At 45.2% G+C, this 26,400-nt stretch overlaps 2 protein-coding genes across 8 annotated transcripts in view; one reads left to right on the top strand and one right to left on the bottom strand.

Annotated features, from left to right (window-relative positions):
- On the top strand, nucleotides 1-25,495 carry TMEM243 (transmembrane protein 243). 5 transcript variants are annotated; one of them, XR_004540637.1, is made up of 5 exons: nucleotides 10,149-10,576; nucleotides 17,937-17,987; nucleotides 19,418-19,522; nucleotides 21,963-22,124; nucleotides 24,299-25,495. XR_004540637.1 is itself a non-coding variant. In XM_033958427.1 (4 exons), exons 1-4 carry the CDS (start codon nucleotides 10,169-10,171, stop codon nucleotides 24,419-24,421), a joined length of 687 nt encoding a protein of 228 aa, XP_033814318.1. In that variant the 5' UTR covers nucleotides 10,149-10,168; the 3' UTR covers nucleotides 24,422-25,495. The 5 variants fall into 5 exon arrangements, 2 of the variants coding, with proteins under 2 accessions (XP_033814318.1, XP_033814319.1); XR_004540636.1 differs by having other exon boundaries at nucleotides 21,960-22,124; XR_004540638.1 differs by lacking the exons at nucleotides 10,149-10,576; nucleotides 21,963-22,124 and adding an exon at nucleotides 1-131 and having other exon boundaries at nucleotides 24,299-24,350.
- The window catches only part of DMTF1 (cyclin D binding myb like transcription factor 1), a 68,874-nt gene continuing 67,139 nt past the window's right edge, over nucleotides 24,666-26,400 (bottom strand). For all 3 annotated transcript variants that reach the window (XM_033958426.1, XM_033958425.1, XM_033958424.1), the window contains exon 17: nucleotides 24,666-26,400. In XM_033958426.1, coding sequence (XP_033814317.1) covers nucleotides 26,291-26,400 — 110 coding nt within the window. In that variant the 3' untranslated portion in view covers nucleotides 24,666-26,290.

Below are 26,400 nucleotides of genomic sequence, written 5' to 3'. Positions count from 1 at the left end.
TGCGTCTCGAGGCACTATGCGCGCGTAAAGATGGATGGCTTGAGCGGCCGCCGGCCTCTGTTCGGCGAGAGAGAATGCAAATGTAGCGGAGGGGCTTTTCCTCCGAGAACAGCAGCTCTAAGGGTTGCAGTGTGAGTGAGACCACTTAATCGGGGGTGAAGTGAAATTGCATTATTATTGTGCTGCCGAATTTCTATGAACATTGGAGCAGAAGAAAAGTTGGATAAATTCAAGAGGCCAACAATTGATTAAATTAACCCATCCCTACTGTTTTTATCCTCTTATCTTTTCTTTCCTCACAAATTGTACTTCTCTTTTTTTCATTCTCTCCCTATTCAAGTTTGTCCGTCTTTTAAGGTTTATGTTTATTATTTGTAGTTTGTTCCCTATTTAACATGTAAACTATTTTTATTGTACAACACTTTGAATCCTATGTTAAGCGTTTAATCCCATTTTAATAAACTATGAACTAGAGTTCATTCAGGCCAGGCCGATGGTACTATATAGCCCTACCACTACTCTTGCCTTTCATATTTATAGAGGGATTGTTTTCTACAGAATTTTCATTCTGTATGACTCGGTGCCTTCTTGTAACATATGCCACCCCACTACTAACTGATCGACCCTGACTTTTTTTTAGTATACCCTAGCAATACACTTATACAGCAGAGTGATCAAAACTAAAGTGCAACATTGTATATACTGATGTAACAGACGGTAGAAGCTCTGGTGGGTCTACTTCTGCCAGGTCCAAATGGTGAGAGGAAAGCCTTTCCAAAAGCTTTGCAGTCAGCCTGAAAAGCATGTTATGTATGGGGGAAATTGGGACTCTGATGCAAGGAGGCTTTTTATCCAGCCTATCTAGTATGTGTTGGGGCAGGGTCAAAAGTGACTCACCAGCTCCCAATGGTATTAGGAGCGAGGATGCTAATTCTTTGGAGTGGTGCATGGTGTCACCATGGTAGCTGTGGCTCTCCTGTCTGGCAGATATGGTAGCCATTTTTGTACTATCCTGCCATAGAGCCTGGGGACACGATTGGTCTTACATAGAAACATAGAAAGTGACGGTAGATAAGGGCCAAGGCCCATCAAGTCTGCCCACACCAATGACCCTCCCCTACCTCCCTTTGCGAAGAGAACCCACCATTCGATCCCATTTAGCTTTAAATCAGGCACACTGCTGGCCTCAATCACCTGTATCGGAAGACCATTCCATCGATCCACCACCCTCTCGGTGAAGAAGTATTTCCTGGTGTCGCCATGCAATGTCCCTCCCCTGATTTTCCATGGATGCCCTCGTGTTGACGTGGGTTCCTTGAAGAAGAAGATATCCTCCCCCACCTCGATACGGCGCGTGAGGTATTTGAATGTTTCGATCATGTCCCCCCCTCTCCCTGCGTTCCTCCAGGGAGTAGAGCTGCAACTTATTCAGCCGTTCCTCATACAGGAGATCCCTGAGCCCTGTGACCATCCGTGTGGCCATTCGCTGGACCGATTCGAGTCTCAGCACATCTTTGCGGTAATGTGGTCTCCAGAATTGTACACAGTATTCCAGATGGGGTCTCACCATGGACTTATACAATGGCATTATGACTTCGGGCTTACGGCTAACGAAACTCCTGCGTATGTAACCTATGATTTGTCTGGCTTTAGATGAAGCTTTCTCCACCTGAGTAGCAGTCTTCATGTCCTCACTGATGATTACCCCTAAGTCTCGTTCTGCTACAGTTCTCTCTAGGATCTCACCATTAAGAGTGTAAGTCTTACATGGATTTTTGTTGCAAAGGTGCATGACCTTGCATTTTTTGGCATTGAAGTTTAGTTGCCAGGTCCTGGACCAATTCTCCAGTAGGAGGAGGTCATGTGCCATACTATCGGTCTTGGATTTGTTGTCAGGTCCTGTTGTGTTCTTGTCCACTATATTGCATAATTTGGCGTCATCGGCGAATAACGTTAATTTACCCTGAAGCCCCTCAGCCAAGTCCCTTATGAAGATATTGAATAAGATTGGGCCCAAGACCGAGCCCTGCGGTACTCCACTTATCACCTCTGTCGTTTCGGAGGGGGAGCCATTCACCATCACCCTCTGAAGTCTACCTCCCAGCCAGTCCCCCACCCATGTAGTCAAGGTATCACCCAAACCTATAGAGCTCATCTTGCTCAACAACCTGCGGTGTGGTACGCTATCGAATGCTTTGCTGAAATCTAAGTACACGACGTCCAGGGACTCCCCAACATCCAGCTTCCTCGTCACCCAGTCAAAGAAGCTGATCAGGTTGAATTGACAAGACCTCCCCTTTGTGAACCCATGTTGATGGGGATCTCGCAGATTCCCCTCGTTCAGGACCGTATCCAATTGGTGTTTGATTAGAGTTTCCATTAGTTTGCTCACTATTGATGTGAGACTCACTGGTCTGTAGTTCGTAGCTTCTGTCCTGCTTCCTTTTTTGTGGAGTGGAATGACATTAGCCGTTTTCCAGTCCAGCGGGACTTTTCCTTTGCTAAGGGAGAGATTGAAGAGTGTTGATAGTGGTTTCGCCAAGGTGTCTCTTAACTCCCTGAGTACTCTGGGGTGTATGTTGTCTGGCCCCATAGCTTTGTGAACCTTGAGTTTGGATAGTTCACTGTAGACACTACTGGGCGTAAACTCGAAGCTGCAAAACGGGTCTATCGAGCTATCCCCTGTTGGTAGCTGAGGGCCGGATCTCTGCGCCTCACGGGTGAAGACTGAGCAAAAGTATTCATTTAACAATTTAGCCTTCTCGGAGCCCGATTCTACATAGTTCCCGTCCGGTTTCCTAAGGCGTACTATCCCTCCTGTGTTCCTGTTTCTATCACTAATATACCTAAAGAATGCTTTATCGCCCTTTTTGATGTTCTTTGCTAAATTCTCCTCCATCTGCAATTTGGCCTCTTTGACTGCCATTTTGATGGCTCTTGACTTGGCCAGATAGTCTTCCCTGGAGTCTTAGGGTCTCTCTTCTGCCCTCCCAAGAAGGGCAATAGGTCTGTTTGATCAAGGACTGTCCATGGGGATGGGGGCCTGAAGTTGTGATTACCTGCTGACCCTAGAGTACCTCGTCACACCAGAAGCAGAAAATCCCAAGTGGCCCATATGGGAGAGTGATGGGGATTGGGGGTGGGGGTAGGATCCTCATCCCCATGGTTCCTCATCAGACCTCTTTTTCAGGGGAAATAGCTGAGGTGGGGGACAGGAGATCTTCCCAGTGGCTGCTGCCTTCAGAAAGGAGCTGAGCAATCTCATTGATTGCCTCCACATTCTCCAGTTAAGAGAAGCCTTCAAATGGGAGTCTCAACCTGTAGGGTCTGCAGAATCTACTTGAGGCTTTTTTTCCCCTACATAGGGCATTCTCGCAGATGGCCCTAGCCAAGTGGAAGGCTCCAGAGAGTGTTTGCAGGTGTTTGAAGTGCCTGAGCAGGTTATACCCTTTGCAGTGGGGACAAACTGGATGGACTGTTTTGCTTCCCCCAAGGTGGATGCCTTGGTCACTGATGTAACTGGATGCTCATGACAGAAAGGTTGAGCCTACATGGCATTGGATGCAAAGGCCTGTTTGATTAGCTACCCAAGTCACTGTTGGGGGGGGGGGGCGAGGGTGGTTGTTGCTCGTTGCCTATGCTATTTTACTTTGGGCACAGCAGTTGCCAGGGTCATTGGAAAGGGGTATCTGTGGAATCAGGCACTGCCTTCCTAGTCCATTCACTATATGACTTAATTTGCATCTCTTCCTACACTGTGGTTTTGATGGTGGTAGCTCAGAGTTGGGCAGCGGATTCAGCCTCCCAAGTTCAGCAAGTTGCCATTTCAGGGCTGCTTCTTTTTGAAGAAGGTTTTGGAGAATCTTGTTAAGGATCTGGGGGAGGAGAAGTCTTGACGGTTACCAGAAAACCATCTGCAGGTCTCCTCAAGGCTAGCAGATGGGCCACTGGGGCTTTCTTCCATTCAGAAGAGAGCCATTTTGGGGACAGGAAATGCCAGAGACTGTAGCCCCCTAATGTGCCCAGTGATGGTCTGTGGGCCCCTTGGAGGTGGAGCAGGTTCAGACAGTTCTACCATGAATGGATCCAGTTCACTTTAGACCAGGGATCTCAAAGTCCCTCCTTGAGGGTCGCAATCCAGTCGGGTTTTCAGGATTTCCCCAATGAATATGCATGAGATCTATGTGCATGCACTGCTTTCAATGCATATTCATTGGGGAAATCCTGAGAACCTGACTGAATTGCGGCCCTCAAGGAGGGACTTTGAGATCCCTGCTTTAGACTATGGGTCCTGGAGGCATTCACAGCAGCCATTTTGCACCTTTGTAATATATTAGGAGTTATTTTGTTGGGCAGACTGGATTGACCGTGCATCTACTATGATACTGACTGAGCCAACAATCCAGTGGTGTTATTACAATATTTTATTCGCCAAGTTCCACTTTACAATGTCTTCCCCTCCCCCAATGATTACCTGCTGACCCCAGAGGACCTCGTCACCCCAGAAGCAGAAAATCCCAAGTGGCCCAGATGGGAGAGTGATGGAGCCTCAGATAACCTATTTGTTCATGCGGGGATGGGGGAGGGGAGGGTCCTTATCCCCATGGTTCCTCATCAGGCCTCTTTTTCAGGGGAAATAGCTGAGGATCTGGGGTGGGGGGAATAAGAGATCTTCCCAGTGGATCTCCCTTTAGAGGCAAGCTAGTGTTAATTTTAAATCCTGTCATATTACTATATTGAAACAATTTTCTGGGTACAAGTGTCTTTCTGGTCCTTTATCTTTAATGTCAAAAAATGCAAGTCTCTCCATTTCCCCCTACCCCATACTGATTTATTAGAAGGAGAGAGGACATGTGGCAACTAGAACTCCCATTCAAGGACTCCATCAAAATTCTTGGAGTTATTTTTGATAATTGTTTAACATTGTAGACTCAAATTGGCTCTGTTCTCGTCCTTCATTGAATAGGCTCAGTTCATTCCTCTTATCCTCTGTACTCTTCTTTTGACACCAGTGAGATCACATCTTGATTATTGTAATTCACTCTATGCTGGACCTCCTCTGTATTCCGTTAAATGACTGCAGCTTCTCTAATCTTAAGAACATAATTGCCATACTGGGACAAACTTAAGGGTCCTGTTTCCAACAGTGGCCAACTCAGGTCCCAAGTACCTAGCTAGATTCCAAGTAATAAAACAGATTTTATGTTGCATATCCTAGGAATAAGAGTAGATGTGAATCACTTGTTCACTCTTTCAAAAAAATACTAGGACTAGGGGACATGCGATGAAGCTACTAAGTAGTAGATTTAAAACAAACCGGAGAAAATATTTCTTCACACAACGTGTAATTACAAATTCATTTCCAGAGAATGTGGTGCAATTGGTTAGCTTAGCAGGGTTTAAAAGATTTGGATAATTTCCTGAAAAAAAGAAGTCCATAGGCCATTATTGAGATGGCATGGGGAAATCCACTGCTTTCCACTCCACTCAGTATTTTATAGACCTCTATCATATCACTCCTGAGCTGTCTCTTCTCCAAACTGGAGAGCCCTAACTGCTTTAGCCATTCCTCATAGAGAAGTCCCATCCCTTTTATCATTTATGTCGCCCTTTTTAATTCCGCTATATCTTTTTTGAACTGCATACAGTATTCGAGCTGCGGCCGTACCATAGAGCGATCCAAGGGCATTATAACATTTTCAGCTTTGTTTTCCATTCCTTTCCTGATAATTCCTAACATTCTATTTGCTTTGATCTCCAATCTCCATCTCACAAGGTCCTCTTGCAGTTTTTCAACGGCTGTTCCTCTCTTATATAAGGCCTACCCATTTGATCGTATCACTCCCCTGCTCAAAAACAAACAGTAGATACCACTCAGTTATCACATTTAATTCACGTTACTTGTGCTCACTTTAGTGATGCTCCTTCCTACATAAATCATCTGTTGATCCCTTATGACCAACCCTGCTCCCTTTGTTCCTCCACTGCCAGCCTTCTATCCCTTCCTCCTTTATCTGTGATTTGTTTGGATATCACTGTGAATCGGTCTTTAGCTATACTGCCCTGTACTCTGGAACACCTCCCAACCCACTTTCACCATGAGATCTCCCTTTCTGCTTTTAAAGCTGTTCTCATAACCCACCTTTTGACTAGCCCTTCACTGATTTCTTTATCCTCCTAGGCCAGGGGTGCCCAAAAGGTCGATCGCGAAGGCAACGTGAGTCGATCGCGGAGCCCATCCCGGGCTCCGTGATAGACTCGTGTTGCCTTCCATTCTACCTGCTTCCTGACCCTGTAAAGAGGACGCTGAAGCACCGGGCCAACCAACGTTCCTCACTCAACGTCAATTCTGACGTCGGAGAGGAAGTTCCGGGCCAGCCAATCGCTGCCTGGCTGGCCCAGAACTTCCTCTCTGACGTTAGAATTGACGTCGGGTGGGGAAGATTGGTTGGCCCAGCACTTCAGTGTCCTCTTGATGGCGGCAGCAGTGGCTTGGGGGAGGGCAAGGAGACAGAAAGACAGACAGGGAGACAGACAGAAAGGGCAGGGAGAAAGAAAGAAGGTGGCAGGGAGAAAGAAAGGGGAGGGGGCAGGGAGAGAGAAAGACAAAGTTGGGGGAGGGAATGAGGTCTGGAAGAAAGGAAGCATATAGGCTGAAAGAAGGGAAGAAATATTGGATGCACAGTCGGAAGAAGAAAGTGCAACCAGAGACTCATGAAATCACCAGACAACAAAGGTAAGAAAAATGATTTTATTTTAAATTTAGTGATCAAAATGTGTCTGAATTTATATCTTCTATCTATATTTTGCACTATGACCCCCTTTTACTAAACCGCAATAGCGTTTTTTAGCGCAGGGAGCCTATGAGCATTGAGAGCAGCGCAAGGCATTCAGCGCAGCTCCCTGCGCTAAAAACCGCTATTGTGGTTTAGTAAAAAGGGAGGGGGTATATTTGTCTATTTTTGTATAGTTGTTACTGAGGTGACATTGCATATTTTAAAGTCATGTGCCTTGACCTCTTTGAAAACCCGTGGAATATAAATAATTAACATTTTTTTCTGCGTACAGTGTGCTTTTTTTAAAAAATTTTATTGTTGGTAGATCATTTTGACTTGGTCATTTTAAAAGTAGCTCTCAAGCCCAAAAAGTGTGGGCACCCCTGTCCTCAGCTATATGCCCTGCTTTCTGTAGTTTTTATTATAAATCGCATAGTCACTCTGGTGGTTCTGTAGTATATTGAGAAAATAAAGGAAATTAAATTTCTGGGCTAGAGGTGATATTGTATTTGGCAAAGAGTTATCTAGGTGATCTTGTCTTCAAGTTTCAAGTTTATTAATGATTTGATTAATCGCCTATCTTGGTTTCCAGGCAATGTACATTAAAATATAGGAACATTAAAACAAACATTTGAAACAGAGGGAAGGTGGTAGAATTACCAAAATTTTAAAAAGTCAGCATAAACCGGTTAAAAGAAAAGGGAACGAGGGAAGATGTTGTTCTTACTCTTGGTCTGGATTACTGGGGACTGTTTTGGACTGGTCTGGTTAAGTCTCAAGGAAAGGAAGTAAACGGGTCTGAATCCGTTTTGCCATACCTTTAGTGGATCCTGAAATGGTGTCGGGTGTTAACTGATTCCAGTAGGAATTTCCCGGCCCTCAAGGCAGAGAACCCGAGAAGTAGAAATTCTAGGCAGAGCATATGAGGATACGCGGCTGCTGCGTTTTCCTACAGTGTCACTTGCTAGTCCTACCAAAGGAATCTGACCTTTGCTGAATGATGCAGGAGTTGGCTCTGCTTGCCTGCTGTATTTCTGAAACCTCCCTGCTTCCTTTTGCAGAGCTGAACTCAGTCTGTGTCCTATGCGTGGTACTTGGTAGCAGTTTGCACCAGGAGAGGAGGGGTTATATGGAACAAAGTGGGGTGGAAGGTTTTGGTGTGTTTTTCAGAGCAGAGCTTCTGGCAAAATTGAGATCCAGGGAATCGCCGTGTTTTGGTGTTCTAAACATAAAGATTGTTTTCCTAGGCTTTGACTTATGACTTGACGTTGGGTCAGTGTCTCTCACCATGTGCCATGAGAAATTCCAGAATTTTTCTTTCTTTTTAAAAATGCCCTTCATAAGTATACACTAGAATAGATGACATGTACATTGCATATGCAAAAGTTTGTTAATGTTATGAGTGTCTGTGTGCGTAAGGACACAACCACCATTCTTTGATGTGATCGGTCCTTGAAAACTAACAGCAAGTAATTTTAGTTTTATTTTTAATGCGATGGTTATCTTAACTTGAGCAACAAAGCACTCAAGGCTTTATGACCGTTTGGATCTTCTTATCTTTGTGAATTTGGATTTTCAGCTCTGACAGAAATTAAATTGAATAAAAGAGAGACTGCAGAGGGTGGATGTTGGCTGTTGAGCTGCGGTTTTGAGTTAATTTGCACTCAAAAATGACCACATCCATCGCTTTGATTACAGCAATTCTAGCCGAGACAGCTTAATTTCAATGAAACCTCAAATCTCTAAGTTTAACACACTTCAAACGCCGATAAAGTGTCTGAAAAGACGCCCCCGGGCTCTCTCTCGACTTTTCTGAGGTAGCACTAGCGAAACTAGGCTCATGTCAAAACCGGGGTCAATTCCTGCTGTTACTTCACTAAGCTGAGTGGATTTTGTAATTGGTTAGTTGTTGAAGTATGCATTTATGAAGATCTTTAAAAAGTATTGTTTGCTTGTCAACATTTGTGCTATGATCTGATCACCACTTGCACCACTGGTAAAAGAGAACCTTTTTACCGCATGCGCCCTGTGAACTGGCATTCTGACCACATTTTATTTTGTTTATTCATTCATTCATTTTTCTATATCATTCTCCCAAGGAAGCCCAGAACAGTTTACATGAATTTATTCAGGTACTCAAGCATTTTTCCCTGTCTGTCCCGGTGGGTTCACAATCTATCTAATGTACCTGGGGGATTAAGTGACTTGCCCAGAGTCACAAGGAGCAATGAGAGATTTGAACCCACAACCTTAGGGTACTGAGGCTGTAGCTTTAACCACTGCACCACTCTAGAAATCAAAATGTAGTAAAAGTGAGCCAAGTCTAGGACAATCCAGCCATTGTGACATCACTGATGAGGTTGGCTCTTATTGGTGGAATGAGGCATTATGACATCACAATACCAGCTCTGGTTATCAGAGGCTGGAGGTAGGCTCTTATTGGTGGAATGAGGCATTATGACATCACAATACCAGCTCTGGTTATCAGAGGCTGGAGGTTGGCTTTTATTGGTGGAATAAGGCATTATGACATCACAATACCAGCTCTGGTGATCAAAGGCTGAAACTTTTCACACTGTTTATTCAATTTTCTATACCGTTTGCCCAGAGGAGTTCAGGATGGTTTTACATGAATTTACCCAGGCACTCAAGCATTTTTCCCTGTCTTTCCTGGTGGGCTCATAATCTATCCAATGTACCTGGGGTGATGGGGATTAAGTGACTTGCCCAGGGTCACAAGGAGCAGCGTGGGTTTGAACCTACAACCCCAGGGTGCTGAGGCTGTAGCTTTAACCACTGCACCGCACACTCCCTTAAAGCTTATGTTATAAAGCAGTGGTCCCCAACCCTGTCCAGGAAAACCACCAGCCAGTTGGGTTTTTAGGAGAGCTCTAATGAATAGGCATAAGAGAGATTTGCATATAATGGAGGTGACAGGCATGCAAATCATCCCCAGGCATATTCATTAGGGCTATCCTGAAAATCTGACTGGCTGGTTGGGGACCACTGTTATAAAGCCTTTGTGGGGTGGCTTTCTTGTTTGACTCTTCTGTTTTCTTACACGTTTAGGACCTTATGAAACTGAAATACAGTGATACTACTTGGTCCCTGCACTGAATAGTGAAGTCTTTGAATGATGTGTTAGGGATACTTATTCCACTTAGGAGTCTGTAGCTGCAAGAAGCTTTATGGATAGAGTTTCAAGGGTATATTTGGAAGGCTGGAAGAGGGGGACAGATTGAGCTTACTGATCTGTCTGAGGCACAGCTTGATTGTGTGGCTACAGAAATTGCTAAGGCGATTTGTTTTGGCAACTAGAAGAGATCAAAAGATACAGCTGAAAAGAATATCCTGTTTGGATTTTTTGTTTAAGGGTCTAGTAATTAGAAAAGATGCCACCAGACTACTATAAGTTGACGGTGCTAGAACTGCAAGAACTGTGCAGCTCCAGAGGGATAGAAGTGAAATCCCAGGAGAAAGAAGCATTGGTGATGCTGCTGATCGCCAAAGACCAGGAAAATCAGGCAACAAAGAACGACAAAGATTCCAGCGAGTTGTGTTCTCAGACCAACAGCACCAGTGTCTCGGAACAATGTGTGGTCTACGAACCTGATGAGTCAGATCGAAGGGTGAATTCATTGCCACAAGCACTGGATGTAACTGTACTTTTGGAACTGGAACGAATGCACCTGGAGCAGCGGCATATGGAGCTTGAGATGGAACGAGAAGAGAAACAGCGCCAGGAGCGAGAGCGGGAACGAGAGCATGAGAGACGGATGGCTTTTTTATACCAGGATTGGGTGAGTGGATGTTCAGATGACAGCCAGATATACAGTGGTACCTCGGTTTGCGAATGTTTTGCAAGACGAGCAAAACATTCGCAAAATCGGCGCCTCGGAAACCGAGTGTGGCTTGATTTACGAGCGCCCCAGCACCCCCCCTGCTGCGATTGGGCACCCCACCGCCGCTTCTTACCATCATCTGGGCACCGGCACCAGCATGTCCTGTGTGTTGGTGCCGGTGCCCAAAGATCGGCCTCCTCTTCTGCTGGCCTTGAGCATCTGCGCATGCTCAAGGCCTACGAGTTCACGTTCTATCTCGGAGAGAACGTGAACTCGCAGGCCTTGAGCATGTGCAGATACTCAAGGCCCAGCAGAAGAGGAGGCCGATCTTCGGGCACTGGCACCAACGCACAGGACATGCCGGTGCCCAGATGGCGGTAAGAAGCGGCGGGGGGGGGAGCAATGCCGGTTCTCGTGGGGGGGGAGGGGGAGGAACGTATCAAAGCGAGTTTCCATTATTTCCTATGGGGAAACTCGCTTTGATAAACGAGCATTTTGGATTACGAGCATGCTCCTGGAACGGACTATGCTCGTAATCCAAGGTACCACTGTACATTACATTTTCTTAAACATTCCTGAATGAACATAAGAATAGTCTTACTGGGTCAGACCAGAGGTCCATCAAGCCCAGTAGCCCGTTCTCATGGTGGCCAATCCAGGTCACTAGTACCTGGCCAAAACCCAAAGAGTAGCAACATTCCATGCTACCAATCCAGGCCAAGTAGTGTCTTCCCCCATGACTTTCTCAATAAGACTATGAACTTTTCCTCCAGGAACTTGTCCAAACCTTTCTTAAAACCAGCTTTCTTAAATCTGCTCTTACCACATCCTCTGGTAACGCGTTCCAGAGCTTAACTATTCTCTGAGTGAAAAAAAAAAATGTTTTAACAGAAATCCTTCTAAAGATCCTGTGGGTTAAGTGGTGTCTTCAGGTTGCTCTCGTCTTGAATTGCTCCTGCCCCTTTCCCCCACCCTGCAAAAATGGTGGCTGTGACTTCTCCGACAGCCTTGTGTGGTAAAGCTAAATAAAATATTTTATTGATTTCCTGTGGAAACATTAAGATTACAATTATGTTAGGTTTTTACATATACTTAAGTAGCTTTTTAAAAAAAATTGCATCCTGTGTACAAGGCTCAGCGTCTGAGATTTCTTCAGCATTACAAAACACTAAGAGTCGACGAGCTTAACTTGCACAGTGCATTTGTATAACAACTCCCATCGGCAACAAAGCAATTCTTGACAGGCGCAGTCAGATGGCCTGGCTCAGCTCCCCAAGACTGTGCTTTCGGGCAGTGGAATCTATTTGTCAGATGCAGACCTACGACCTTGTCAAGGTGATCCCGGGGCATTGGCCTGCAGGTTCCTGACCTCTTGGGACTCCTTTAGCACAAACACTTGACTAGGCAGATCTGCAATAATTCGTTTTCAGACTTTTACATTGAGAGATTCTGAATGCTGTCTCTTCCCTCATGTCTTATGGATGAAGGTATTTTCTTCATTTGCTTCATAGTTTTGCAATACTCTGTGCGTTGGTCCCTGATCTCTACATCTTCATTTAAATAATTAATACTGTGGTAGAATCAAAGGTCTGGTCCTGTAGAGTCGCTGTGATTTCATGACGGCCAAGGGGTCACATAGCTTGTATTCGTGACGGGAAATGTTTGTAAGCAGTTCTATCAAATTACTTAGACTGGGGCCGTGAGCCCAGAGCATTCTTCCAGATCTAATCATTATTGCTAATGTTCGTTTATTAAAATTTGATCAATGCGGCTTACAAAATACAATAAATGCTTTCTGAGCTCAGCTTTTCTCTGTATTTGTGTTTCCATCTTTTGACTTTTCGCTAGCAGTTTCTTCTTGCTTTTTGGGGCTTTCAGCTTCATCAGGAGGCCCTATCTGCAGCTCTTGGGAGCTTTTCACTGCACACTTCGCATAGTCACTGAAGTGAAAATCCTCAATGACGGCCCATACACCGTGCCTGCAAGTCATGGCCCTCGATTCTGGCCACGAGGCATCACCTTTAAGCGGTGACTGAACCTGCATACACAGGCCTAGCTGGACTAGAAAGCAGTAGGGCTGTACAATTTAAGGCATGATTTCAATGTAGGGTGTGCAAAATAATTCAACTCCATTTGCGTCATCAAGTATGCATACTTTACCCACTATAAACAAAACCCCAGTCTTTTGTATGGTGCCTATTTGTTCCCCATGAACTTTATTTGTTAATTTTGAAAAAAGGGTGCTGAGGCTGTAGCTTTAACCATCGCGCCACACTCATCAATGAAAAAAGCATTCATTTGCATTTACTGTCGACTCCTTGATTTAAGTGCTTGTCAGCATTTGGAAGTAGATATTTAAGCATAAGGATGTTTTTGGCCATTGATTGAAGGGTGCCGGGGAGCCAGTAAGCAAGTACAGCTCTTCCCTTCACAGCTCTCCGCGGCTTCTGAGGCCTTTTCCCTCCTTTCATAATTAAGAAAGTTCATGGGGAACAAATAGGCACCATACAGCGTACAAAAGACGGGGGTTTTGTTTATAGTGTGTAATTTTGAATGTACTCCAGTTCCTCCCTTTTTTATACCACATTGCATCATCTATACGCTATGGATGTAGATCCTGTTTGTCTTCACACAGTATCATTGTAAAGTAGAATTTGAGTGAATAAAATGTTGTAGTAACGCCACTGGCTCAGTCATGAATTGAAACAATATTGGGCAGACTGGATGGACCGTGTGGGTCTTTTTTTTTTACCATCATTTACTATGGAGCTGATCCTGGAAATGGCGCCCTACTGCCGCTGCCTAGCTTAATTGCTGCTGCAGTAATTGACCATGTTGTTTAAAAACAATTAAAACCTTGTTTAAAAAAATTTAGGCACCAACAAAACGTGAGCCAGAATCGCCTCCACATGTGCCCAGCAGTGTAGGTGTGGTTTTGGCTGGAAATGACCATAGGTGCTATTGGGCGCCTCCGTAGATGCAATTCACATGAAACATAGACGCTGTAAATGTAACCACGATCCTGTTAATGGCACCTACGTCCGAAATCCAGCCCTCTGTGCATGAATAGGAAAGTCTGAGAATCAGTGGGTGAAAGGCAGCCAAAATTAGACAAATGCTGCTGCTACTAGAAGAGAAGAAATGGTTTAATTGTGCCGATTTTAGTTTGTCTGTTTTATGTATTTTTTTTTTTATTGATGTGAATGTTTAGTTTTTTTGTAAATGATATAAAGTTTTTTTAAAAATAAAATGTACTTTCTCTGTCCCTAGTGGGCTCACAATCTCAATGCTTTTTTTGTACCTGGGCCAGTGGAGGATTAAGTGGTTTGCTCAAGGAGCTTTAGTGATCCCAGTTCACCAGGACCAAAGCCTGCTGGGCTGCTCGTCTGCACTGGTTTTCTGCCTGACAGTGCCACTCAAATAAGAGGTCAAGAAATTATTACTGGAATGAGGTGAAATTTGGCGTGGGGGGAGGGGGACCTGGCAAAAAGACACCTTGAATTAAATAATGGTCCACATTGGATGGGGGGAGGGGTTCCAGAGAAAAAACTCTCCAAAAAGTCGTTTCTATAGGAGAATAAAGTCCAGTTTTTGTAACAAACTTAGATATACTGAAACTTTTGCACTGGTTCCTGGTTCCTCTCACCCCACCAGGAGTGGAGCCATGGCCTGAGAACTGGGTTCAGTTCCCACTGCTGCTCTCTGTGACTGGACAGGTGACCTAACCCAGTGTTTTTCAACCTTTTTTGGGCAAAGGCACACTTGTTTCATGAAAAAAATCACGAGGCACACCACCATTAGAAAATGACTATATATAAAGTAATTCTCTTGAATAGGAATCAAATAAACACAAAGAAAGTATTTTATAATTACTTTATTATGAAATATTAAGTAAACAGAATAGTGAAAAATGATAAAATACTTTATTCAGTGCGAAACCTGGGCCTGTTTGGCTGAACACAAAGCTGATATTCTGGCTGGAATCGAAGAAAGACACACACGTAGCTCTTCGTCAACAGCCGTTCCCTTCACCGCCCCGTCACCGTCACCGCAGCATCCATATAAGCCTTAGTACTGTAATATTTAGCTTATTCCTTTCTTATAAATCAAAGTTCCTGCTGCTGAACTAGAGAAAGAGATGTTCAGCTGGCAGGGCTTTGTTTATAAATTTTTATCAACACAACTAATAAACTACTTTATCCTAAAGCAAAAAATAAATAAATAAATAGAATTTTTTTTTCTACCTTTGTTGTCTGGTTTCTGCTTTCCACATCTTCTCATTCAATTCCTTCCATCCACTGTGTGTCTTCTCTCTACGTCTTCCATTTGCTGTTACTGTGCCTCTCCCTTCACCCCCCCCCCCAATTGGTCTAGCACCCATCTTCTTCCCTCCGCTCCCCCATAGTCTGGCATCTGTCTTCTTCCCACTCTGTCTTCCACATTTCCCTTCGGGGTCTGTTCCTCTCCACCCTCCTTCAATGTCTGTCCTATTCCTTTCCACCACCACCCTTCCCTCCCTCCTTTAGCATCTGTTCCTTTCTACTACCCTTCAGCTCCTCTCACGTGGCTTATCTATCTACCTTCCTCCCTCTTATTTTCATGGCACGTTACAATGTAATTTGTGCAAGCCACTGGAGCCTGCGAACTCGGTCCCTGTCCCATCCCCACAAACCATCTCGCTTCTGTGCTCCTATTTTCTCCATTTCTAATATCTCCCCTATGTATCTGTCATTGCCCCCCCCCCCTGTGTCCAAATACCATCCCCATGGCATGTCCCCTTTATGTCTCTGTCCCTATGCCCCATGCACATAATTTCCCCTCTTTCTGTTACCTTCCTGTGTCCAGATTTCCCCTATCTTCCTCTTCCATACCAGTGTGTCTCTTCTTTTCAACCCCATCTAGCTTTTTTTCCCTCTTTCTTCCCCCCCCCCTGCTTCTAGCATCTGGCTCACCTGCCTGTCCTTCCCTTTCTTTCCTGCTGTGGGTTTTTCTTTCCGTCTTCATCCCCTTGGCCCAGAATCCTTTTCCCTTTCACTCCCTCCTTCCAATTTGAGCCGGGAACACGAGCGATCGCACGGTCCCCGCAGCCACCACTCGCCTGCCCAATCGATCCTACTGTTTAGCCAGCTCTCTCCCTTCGCCTCACCTTAGTTTGTAGGTTTTGTTTTTCGGCGACATGCACGCTTTCCCAAAGAGCCGCGCACGCGCGGCTGCTCAGTGTTCAATCTTCTGCTCTGCTGCAACTTCCTGTTTCCGGTTGCGTCAGAGCAGAAGATTGAAACTGAACAGCAGCGGGGACCGGGGGAGTCTCATGGGAGCGCGTGCGGGACCCGGCCTGAGGCCTAATCAGTGTCCGCACCGTACGGCACACCAGGCAACATCTCGCGGCACACTAGTGTGCCGCGGAACAGCGGTTGAAAAACACTGACCTAACCAACCTCCATTGCCCCAAGTATAAAATCAACTGCAGCATATCGAATCCCATCCTTTTATCACCTGGCGAACTGTTCTCTGTGGTTGGAAAGGTAACAGGAGGCACCTGCTCAAGGAAAGGAGAGTTTCCTGGAATCTAACGGGTTATAAGATCTGAGGCAACATAGGGCTGCGTTAGGGCATTAATGCACGGAATGGCGCATGCTACATTGCCTCTGGCGTTAGTTCTAGCCACGTAATATCCTGTGTGCGCTAAAAACGCTTAGTAAAAGGAGCCCATAGTTTCACCAAAGTAAAATCGTGTCAAATGAATCTGATCAATTTGGGTTTCTTTGACTAGGTGACCAGAGAATTCGATAGCAGACATGCTTGTAAGCCAGCAGCTGTTGGTTCCTGCTCAGAAGAGCTTGCAATCTAATTTGCAGGTGGTTTTGACATTTTTTCATAACGGAGCAGCTTTAGCTAGTGACCTGGAAGGCAATTGCCTCACTGTGTGTTATCAAGATGAAATATTGTCTCGTACAACTCTCTAAGACTTGGTGGTCTCCATTTGCTTATATTTCTTCAGAAATATTGATTCACTCCTTCCATTTGTCAATCTCATCCTCTGCTGCTTTCATTTGGATGGAAAACGTAATGAAGGGACCTCCTAGTGACTGCTTTAAGGGCATCCCACACTACCCTTAGGGAAGGACAATGTTCACGTTAATTGCTCTATGTATTTCTGTAATCTTTCTAAGCTTGGACTGTAGCTTTCTCCTGAGTTTCCATCGCTACCCTCCAGAAAGCTTCATATTTCTACCCTGCAAAGGGCATGATGTACCTTAATGTTACCAATTCTAGCTCTCCCCAGCCTTTCATACAGCAATATATCAAGGAAAAGATGATTAATACAGGTGCGGGTCAAAAATAACAAAGACTAGGGGACACTCGATGAGGTTACAGGGAAATAACTTTTAAAACCAATAGGAGGAAATATTTTTTTCATTCGGAGAATAGTTAAGCTCTGGGACACATTGCCAAAGGTTGAGATAAGAGCGGATAGCGTAGCTGGTTTTAAGAAGGGTTTGGACAAGTTCCTGGAGGAAAAGTCCATAGTCTGTTATTAAGACATGGGGGGAAGCCACTGCTTGCCCTGGATCGGTAGCATAGAATGTTGCCACTCTTTGAGATTCTAGAATCTTATTAGTCTTTGGGATTCCGGAATCTTGCTATCCTTTGGGATTCTTTATGGAATGTTGCTACTCCTTGGGTGTTGACCAGGTACTAGGGACCTGGATTGGCTATCGTGAGAACGGGCTGCTGGGCTATTCTTATGTAATCCAAGAAAAAAGCTATTTTCTCAAATATGAATTAAACTTGAAATTTCTTATGTCTTGTGGGGGAGCTGAGACAGGTATAGTTCTGGTCTTCTGGGTTACACCCCCACGTCTCGGTCTCGCAGTGGCCTAGAAGTCTCTCTTATTGATCCCTTTACAACTTCTAATATCATAATCTGGATTAAAGCAGGCGTTTAACATCTGCCCCAGATTCACTTTTAAAAAGCACCAGACTTTGCAGTATCAAAATGGCCTCGTCGTTCTTCCTACAACTTGTGCCATCTAATGCAAAGAAATAGGGCTTTTAACACTTCTTCATGGCTTTCCTTAAGAAAAATGTGTGCTTTTAACTTGATCAAGCCCCCCAACATATATTTTTCCTTGTTTGATCTAATTGTCCAGAATTGTTCTTGTTTCAGTTGTGAAGAGCAGGTAAGTTCTGTAGGTCTCTCAGGGGACACATTGCCTGGAGGTAAAATAATTGTGCTAGACAGGGTTTCTGGTGCTAGAGAATTTTTTGCTTTGAAGGTAAACATACTTTAAATATTTTCTTCTCTGTTTTTCAGGACAGAGTAATCAACTTGGCTGTTGGTCTTTTAACATCACTGCTTGTAATAGTAAGTGTTTTTTTCAAACGTGCTGTTTCTCTATGATGGTTTAGGACAATGTTCTTCAACCACCAGTCCATGGACCGGTGTTGGTCTGCAAAAATTTCTTGCCAGTCCGTGGCCAAATGAGCTGGGTACCTGCATGTCTCCCTCCCTCCGCCAACGTTTTGCTTTCCTCCCCCTCCCCTCCCAGCAACTCTCGGTATTCTAACTTCCCTGCAGCAGTGCCAGTAGCATCACAGCAGCGATTCACACTTAGGCAGTCTTGGGGCTTTTGCTGAGATGTGGCCCACCTCTGATGATGCAACTTCTTTCCTCAAAGGTGGGTGTGACCCATCAAAGGACCCAAGGTTGCCTAAGTGAATCGTTGTGTTGACACAACTATCACTGCTGCAGGCAAGTTAAAACACTGAGCTGATGTTAGTCCGGGTAAGGGGAGGTGCTGTTGGAGGTGGAAATGGGAGCTGTTGCTGGTAGGGTGAAAGGGGGAAGGAGAGCTAGAGATGGTTGGGGAGGGGAAGGAGGCACTGCTGCTGCTGGTCAGGGGAGTTGCCACACTGGACTGGAAATGGAGGATAGTGAAGGGGAAGCTGCTACTGGACCTGGAGGGAGAAGGAGAGATTCTGCTGGACTGTAGGGAGGGCAGAGAGAGTGAATTGGTGGATGAGGGACAATGGACTCAGGGAGGGAGAGCAAGGAAGGCATTCAAGCCATAGGGTGGGGTTCCTGGGCTCCGGGCAGAAAAGAATAGAGAGATGATGCCCAGAGAAGAGATGCTGTGTATGGAGAATAGGGACCGAAACAGAGGGGGAAGGGATGGGGGACACAGGAGGGCAATACTGATCACAAGGACGCAGAGGATAGAAGCTAGACAGGATAGGTAGAGAGATGCAGAGGGGAGATATACATTGGAATGATGTGTAGGAAATTTAAATAATGTCAATTACTATATATTGAAATTGTTGTTTAATTAATAAATAAAAATACTGTCTACATTGGTTTTGATTTCAATCTTAGTAGTTTGCCAGTCCACAGGTGTAAAAAGGTTGAAGGACAGTGGTTTAGGAAGGCGAATCCTTTAGAAATTAGTTTTCTTAAAGGGGAGTAAGTGCCTGTTCAGGACTGGAACTGGTTTTCTGCATGACAGGGCATGAATGGGGTGAGTGGGGATGCTTTTTGCACCCACTACCCACCAATGAGAGGGGAGAAGGGCTGGGCTTGGGTGGTGAGTCCAGGACGCAGTTTCGCTGAAACTGAGCAGCTATTCTCAATAGCAGATTCAGACCTGGACTATCCATCTGGTCTCGCCAACAAAGGCAAAGCTGGACCTGCAAATTTGTGCATGATATAGTAACTCATGCTTCAACTGCTGGTTGGCAATTTGCCATCCTGCCAACTTACCTACAAGTAGTTAATTTATTCAATTTTTCCTTGCACAGGTAACTTTAATCAGTGCTTTTGTCTTTCCACATCTACCTCCAAAGCCTGTCAATGTTTTCTTTGCTGTTTGCATCTTCCTGACCTCTGTTACGGCTCTCATACTTGTAAGTATTATATGACTTCTTTGTCTTCCGTGTATGCTAGTGAAGTATATAGATCTCCCCCCTTCCAAAAAACCCCCTTTTTTTCAAGACTACAGTGCAAAGATTAGGCAGGCAGGGTGGCCACTCCTAATGCCAAGCCAGGGTGCCGGGCTAACATTAAGTCCAACTGGGAAGGGGCCACTCTAACCCTAACCCTAACCCTTGTCCAGGAACTGCCCTGACTTGAATAGCACTGACTCTAGGGCCAAATTTCAAAGCAACTTTAAGCTGGCAAGAACCTCTCGCCCAAGTGGGGATAGTCGGTGGCACCAATTGGAGAGCCCACTGAAGGTAATGATTTCTAATGATTGATTGTAACATAATTTACTTGGCCGGAACAAAAAAGACCATCTCTAGGCTGTGAGTTATACAGAATACTGCGGTCAGGCTTATTTTTGGTTTGAGGAAATATGACCATCTTCCCTTTTGTCAATTGAGGCACGTTTTATTTTTAAGTTGGTTTGTGTCTATTATAAAGTCTTGTCGGGTCAATCTCCAGCTTATTTGATCAATTCATTTTCACGTAAAGCTCATGCTTTTTTTGTTTTTCCATCGGTTACGGGTTGTAAGTTCAAAAGATTTCATGAACGTTTGTTTTCTTATCAGGCTGCCAGTTGGGACAAAGAATTCAAACAACTATCTCTTATCTGGAATTTAGAAAAAGTTTGAAAACTTACTTATTCTCTAGATTTTGGGGTAATTACATTCTATGATTTCTCGGTTGTAAGTAGATGTAATCTTTTGTAAACCGCATAGATCTGCAAGGTTATGCAGTCTAGAAGCTGATTTTTATGTTATGTTATGATTTGAATGCAATTGAATATTTTGACCCGTAACATAAAATCCATTTATATACCACAATACCTCTCAGTTCTATGCAGTTAAACAAAAATACTGAACATATATACAGCGAATTATAAACTCATTTATAAAAATTAAGTCTTCAATGTCTTTCTAAAACTTGATAAGAACTGGAGTTTAATATCAAATTACTGAAACTCTTGTCCCATGAACCAGCCTGATAAGCTAATATTCTATGAAAAAATCACTTGTAAATGCAGTCCCTTTGCTGTAGGAAACGTAAATATGGCTTTCTATCTGCAAATTAGAGGATGACATGGGGACAAATTTGTCCCCGCAGGAACTCAATTTTCCCGTTCCATTCCTGTGAATTTTATCTCTGTGCCCCATTCCTGTACCCTCTGCCTTAACTGCACAAGCCTCGAACACTTATGATTTGAAAGTGTCTGAGGCTTGTGCAGATGAGGATGGAGCTTGCAGGAATGGGGCAGGGACAGGAAAAGAAATCGCAGGGTTTATACAGGAAAATGAGTTCCCGTGGGACGGGGAAAAATTTGTCCCTGTGTCATTCTCTACTGCAGATTTAAAAAGGTCAACGAGATAAATTGGTATAAGACCATATGATGTCTTATGACAAATACAGCCCATTTTAAAATGTATTCTTGCTTCAATTGGAAGCCAGTGTAAAATCCGATATTTTGTCACATGATTGGATTTTGTAAGATTGAAAATTAATCGAACTGCAGTCTGTTAATTTTTTTATAAGAAGCAAAGTAGATAATATTACAGTAATCTAAAAGACTTAGGGCTCCTTCTACGAAACTGCGTTGGGGCATTAACGCGTGGAATAGCGCATTGAGCTGGCATTAGTTCTAGCCGCGTAGCGCGCGGTAATATCCTGCATGCACTAAAAACGCTAAGAAGCCCTTAAAATCAATGATTGTACACAAAATCTGAAAGTTAAGAAATTAAAATGTGATCTGATTGTCCCGGAGTTGCCATAACGATTGTTACAATTTCATCTGCCGTATATCATTCGATACTTTGCAAGTCTTAAACAACTACAATCCAGGCTGTAGCATTATGGATGAGAGATTTTAAACTTAATGCAGAAAAAAACCTACATTTTTTTCTAGCTTCGCCATCTGGTAAAATCAAGGAGGACACATTAAAACTTATCCCATCATTCCAATTATTACAACCTTAGGAGACCACCTGGATTGAAATTCGTCATTTGATGCACAAATGAATGCTTTAGTTAAGAAACATCATTTTATGTTGTAAAATTAGATTCTAAAAGAAGCTAAATAAGGTTTGAACAGTAGAGGGAACCTGGGGGACTCCACCCACATTTTTCCTGTCTTGACTCTATGTAATGCACATAAATATCCATAAAGTGTAAAGGGCCTTGAATGTCTGATTTTGTCTACTGTAATGTACTGTGTAGATGCTTTTGTAACCCGTTCTGAGCTCATGGGAAGACGGGATAGAAATCTAAAGAAATATGAATAATGATCATTGGAACAAAACTGATAAGTTTGATAAACCATTTTAGAACTTGCCCAGATATACCAATTGCATCTCATTAAAATTTCAGCAGTCTTAGCTTTGATACAGGATATTTAGGAGCTGAAGGCAGCAGAAGCCCTCTCTAAGGGGAGTAAAATCAGCTCTGAGCTGTCTCTGGCTTCATATGCTAGGAAGAGAACAGAACCTACTCGTCTGGACTGGTTGATGGGATGCAAGGAAAGGAAATTAACAGGTAAATCTAAATGCCCTCCTTTTATCAAACCATGTTAGGGTTTTTTTTTGCCAGCCACTGCAGTAAAAGCTCAGATGCTCATAGGAATTCTATGAGTATCAGAGCTTTTACCCCTAACATGGCTTGGTAAAAAGGCCCCTTTATTTTCAAATACAAAAACCCAATATAGCCAAAGAAACTACCGTATTTTCGCGGATATAACGCGCGCGTTATACGCGTTTTTACCTACCGCGCATACCCCTCGCGCGTTATATGCCTGAGCGCGGTATACAAAAGTTTTTAAACATAGTTCCCACCCCGCCCGACGCCCGATTCACCCCCCCAGCAGGACCGCTCGCACCCCCACCCCGAACGACCGCTCGCACGCGCTCCCACCCGCACCCACGATCGGAGCAAGAGGGAGCCCAAGCCCTCTTGCCCGGCCGACTCCCCGACGTCCGATACATCCCCCCCCGGCAGGACCACTCGCACCCCCACCCCGAAGGACCGCCGACTTCCCGACAATATCGGGCCAGAAGGGAGCCCAAACCCTCCTGGCCACGGCGACCCCCTAACCCCACCCCGCACTACATTACGGGCAGGAGGGATCCCAGGCCCTCCTGCCCTCGACGCAAACCCCCCTCCCCCCCCAACGACCGCCCCCCCCCAAGAACCTCCGACCGCCCCCCCAGCCGACCCGCGACCCCCCTGGCCGACCCCCACGACCCCCCCACCCCCCTTCCCCGTACCTTTAGTAGTTGGCCAGACAGACGGGAGCCAAACCCGCCTGTCCGGCAGGCAGCCAACGAAGGAATGAGGCCGGATTGGCCCATCCGTCCTAAAGCTCCGCCTACTGGTGGGGCCTAAGGCGCGTGGGCCAATCAGAATAGGCCCTGGAGCCTTAGGTCCCACCTGGGGGCGCGGCCTGAGACACATGGTCGGGTTGGGCCCATGTGCCTCAGGCCACGCCCCCAGGTGGGACCTAAGGCTCCAGGGCCTATTCTGATTGGCCCACGCGCCTTAGGCCCCACCAGTAGGCGGAGCTTTAGGACGGATGGGCCAATCCGGCCTCATTCCTTCGTTGGCTGCCTGCCGGACAGGCGGGTTTGGCTCCCGTCTGTCCGGCCAACTACCAAAGGTACGGGGAAGGGGGGTGGGGGGGTCGTGGGGGTCGGCCAGGGGGGTCGCGGGTCGGCTGGGGGGGCGGTCGGAGGTTCTTGGGGGGGGCGGTCGTTGGGGGGAGGGGGTTTGCGTCGAGGGCAGGAGGGCCTGGGATCCCTCCTGCCCGTAATGTAGTGCGGGGTGGGGTTAGGGGGTCGCCGTGGCCAGGAGGGTTTGGGCTCCCTTCTGGCCCAACTACACAAAGGTACGGGGAAGGCGGGTGGGGGTGTCGTGGGGGTCGGCCAGGGGGGTCGCGGGTCGGCTGGGGGACGGGCGGAGGTTCTTTGGGGGGGGCGGTCATTGGGGGGAGGGGGTTTGCGTCGAGGGCAGGAGGGCCTGGGATCCCTCCTGCCCGTAATGTAGTGCGGGGTGGGGTTAGGGGGTCGCCGTGGCCAGGAGGGTTTGGGCTCCCTCCTGGCCCGATATTGTTGGGGAGTCGGCGGTCCTTCGGGGTGAGGGTGCGAGTGGTCCTGCCGGGGGGAGGGATGTATCGGACATCGGGGGGGGGCATCAGGCTTTCAGGATGGGGACAGACCTTCAAGGGGGGACAGGACTTCAAGGGGGGACAGTGCACGGAAAGTCAGGGGGGGTGAACGGAGAGTCGGGACAGCACGGAAAGTCAGGGCAGTGCACGGAAGTCAGGGGGGGTGAACGGAGAGTCGGGACAGCGCACGGAAAGTCAGGGCGGGCGAAAGGAGCGTCGGGCATCATGCGCGGTATACCCGTGAGCGCGGTATACAAAAGTTTTTGTACATATCATCGTGATTTCTGCGCGCTATACCCGTGTGCGCGTTTTACACGGGTGCGCGTTATATCCGCGAAAATACGGTAATGAGCTTGCAAATACATGCTTCATTTCCTGTAGCAGGGTGGATGTGCAGGAGAAAAGAGAAGCGGGCCACAGGGCTATTCTTCTTTTTGTCTTACGCTGGTAGTGATAGTCTGGCAATTCTGTTTTGGCTATTGGCGCAGAGACAGGTTAGTTCCTTGTGCGGATACAAAATAGCCTAACACAAGCTCATTTTTTCTTCTAGATCGTCTGGTATCGACAAGGAGACTTGGAACCTAAATTTAGAAATCTTATTTATTATATCTTATTTTCTGTGGTCATGTTATGTATATGTGCAAATTTGTACTTCCATGAGCTGGGGAAATGATACTCCAGGTCCATGAATGCTTTTGATAAAATGAAGGGATGGAAACTTGATCATGGCAAGTGAAGCCCCAGTGGCGCTGCTGTTTGAAAGATCTCACAAGAACACGGGGGAACTTAAGTTTTTTCAAAAAGGACATTCCATTGTAGCCAGTATCTGAAAACTGCAATTATGTTTGTAAAATGGGAATAAGGTAAAAAAATTTTATCTTTTTTTTTTTGTATAAATATGGCACAGATTAGATTAATTTAAGACAAATATTGTTTATTTTGTTTAAGCTGATTATACAATTTGTTCACTATGCAACAGCTTCTGAATAGCAACTTAATTTCACATTAACAAAACTATTAGACTGTGAAAAGACCATATTTGATTATGAAGGTTTAATTAAAGAAATAAAATAATTTATGCACAAGTCTCTGCAGTTTCTGTAAAGATCCTCCATGGAAAGTCACACTAGCTGTCAGCTCGCCCTGAGGGGGTTCAGATGCACTGGAAGGTGGCAGCCTGTTCCTTTTTGTTTACCCATCTACCAACATCCCACTGGATAGCATAAGGTAATTAAATATTTGCACTAAAGCAAAATATTGTTTAATAATTTCAATCTAACTGTTAAGGTTTCTATTTTTTTTTTAATAGCAGACTTTTTTGGGTGGGTGGGGATGACCTACTGCTCTACTCTGCCCCCTAGCTGACTGGTCTTTTCCCTTGAAGTCTCGATGCCAATGTTGCCATGAGATGTTCATCCTGTCTTTTGGTTTTCTAATTCAAATGTTTTAAAGCAATCTGGGATGGATTTGCAAAAACAGCACTGGATTGAAATACTTGACATGCTCAGCTGTCGGCAATACACATTTATCAAGTATCATAATCTTGGGGTCCCCATTCCTATCGCAGGTTCTCATCCTGAAACAAATGTACTTGCAAATGAGGAAAATACCAAAATAACACAGCAAAATGGGGCTGGGAGCCTTCAAGAACAGACCTGTGCAATGATTAAAAAAAAAAAAAAAAATCAATTTTATAGTATCTCAAATGTAAATTTTCAACAGCCTGATAAACATTTGAAGAAGACAGCTTCTGATTTTCCCATAGTTAAGGGGTCCTTGAGCCACACTGCTGTTAATCGGCTCCAACCATTCAGAGAGAGCAAAGAAAAGAATTAAACTTAAAGCATCACCTAGGAAAGACAGGAGTCCAGAATAAGTTTCTGCAGGAGGAATGTGGGAGGTTTTCTGTTGGGGACAATAGATTTTAGGATAAAGCCTGCTAACATCCTTCCCAGGCTTAACCTCCTAAAATGCTCACTGGAGCCAGTTGTTGTCTTGTAACAGCTGCTGGGAAGAGATCCAAAAAGGAAACAAAAAAATGCAACCTTTTTTTTTTTCTTTTTACTCACCCTCCCTTGGATACATCATAAGGCTTTTTTTGAATTGGTCTTCTGATGGTGGTAGAAGGGTAGGACACACTCGGCATTTCTAAAGTCCTGTGCCAAAGTCTGACACATCATGTGATACCTGAAAACTCCCCAAAATAGTTTAGATGTGTAAAATGTGCTCAGAAACCCAAAGTGCTCAACATCGTGACAACCTTCCCTGCCTTTTTTTTTCATGGTTCTCAGAAGGGCTGATGATAAAGCAGCATGATCATTTCTCCTCTTGCCCCAGCACCACACATTCTCCCGTACAAGAACATGGTCCAAAAAAGAATTCCAGATAAGAAAACAAAAAAATCCCAGCATGTTTGAATGGAATGCTGTCTAATCCCTTTACAAATGAGGTAAAGCAGCTTCCCATGATGTCCTTTAGCGGTCAAGTCAGGAGCATGAGGCGTAAACCAAGAGGCACTAATTTTGTGGACAGAAGCTGCTGTTTAGGGACAGCTCACCAAGTCTTCTGCGTCTTTTGAATCTTCTGAATCGGGGCTGTCCAAGGAAGAGCCAATAATGTTGGACCTGTCGCCATGATGCTGCAACATGGGAT

Source organism: Geotrypetes seraphini, chromosome 9 (assembly GCF_902459505.1).
Source record: "Geotrypetes seraphini chromosome 9, aGeoSer1.1, whole genome shotgun sequence".
Lineage (NCBI taxonomy): Eukaryota > Metazoa > Chordata > Amphibia > Gymnophiona > Dermophiidae > Geotrypetes > Geotrypetes seraphini.
The sequence above is the reverse complement of the archived record's forward strand: the minus strand, read 5'-3'. Positions and strand labels throughout refer to the sequence as shown.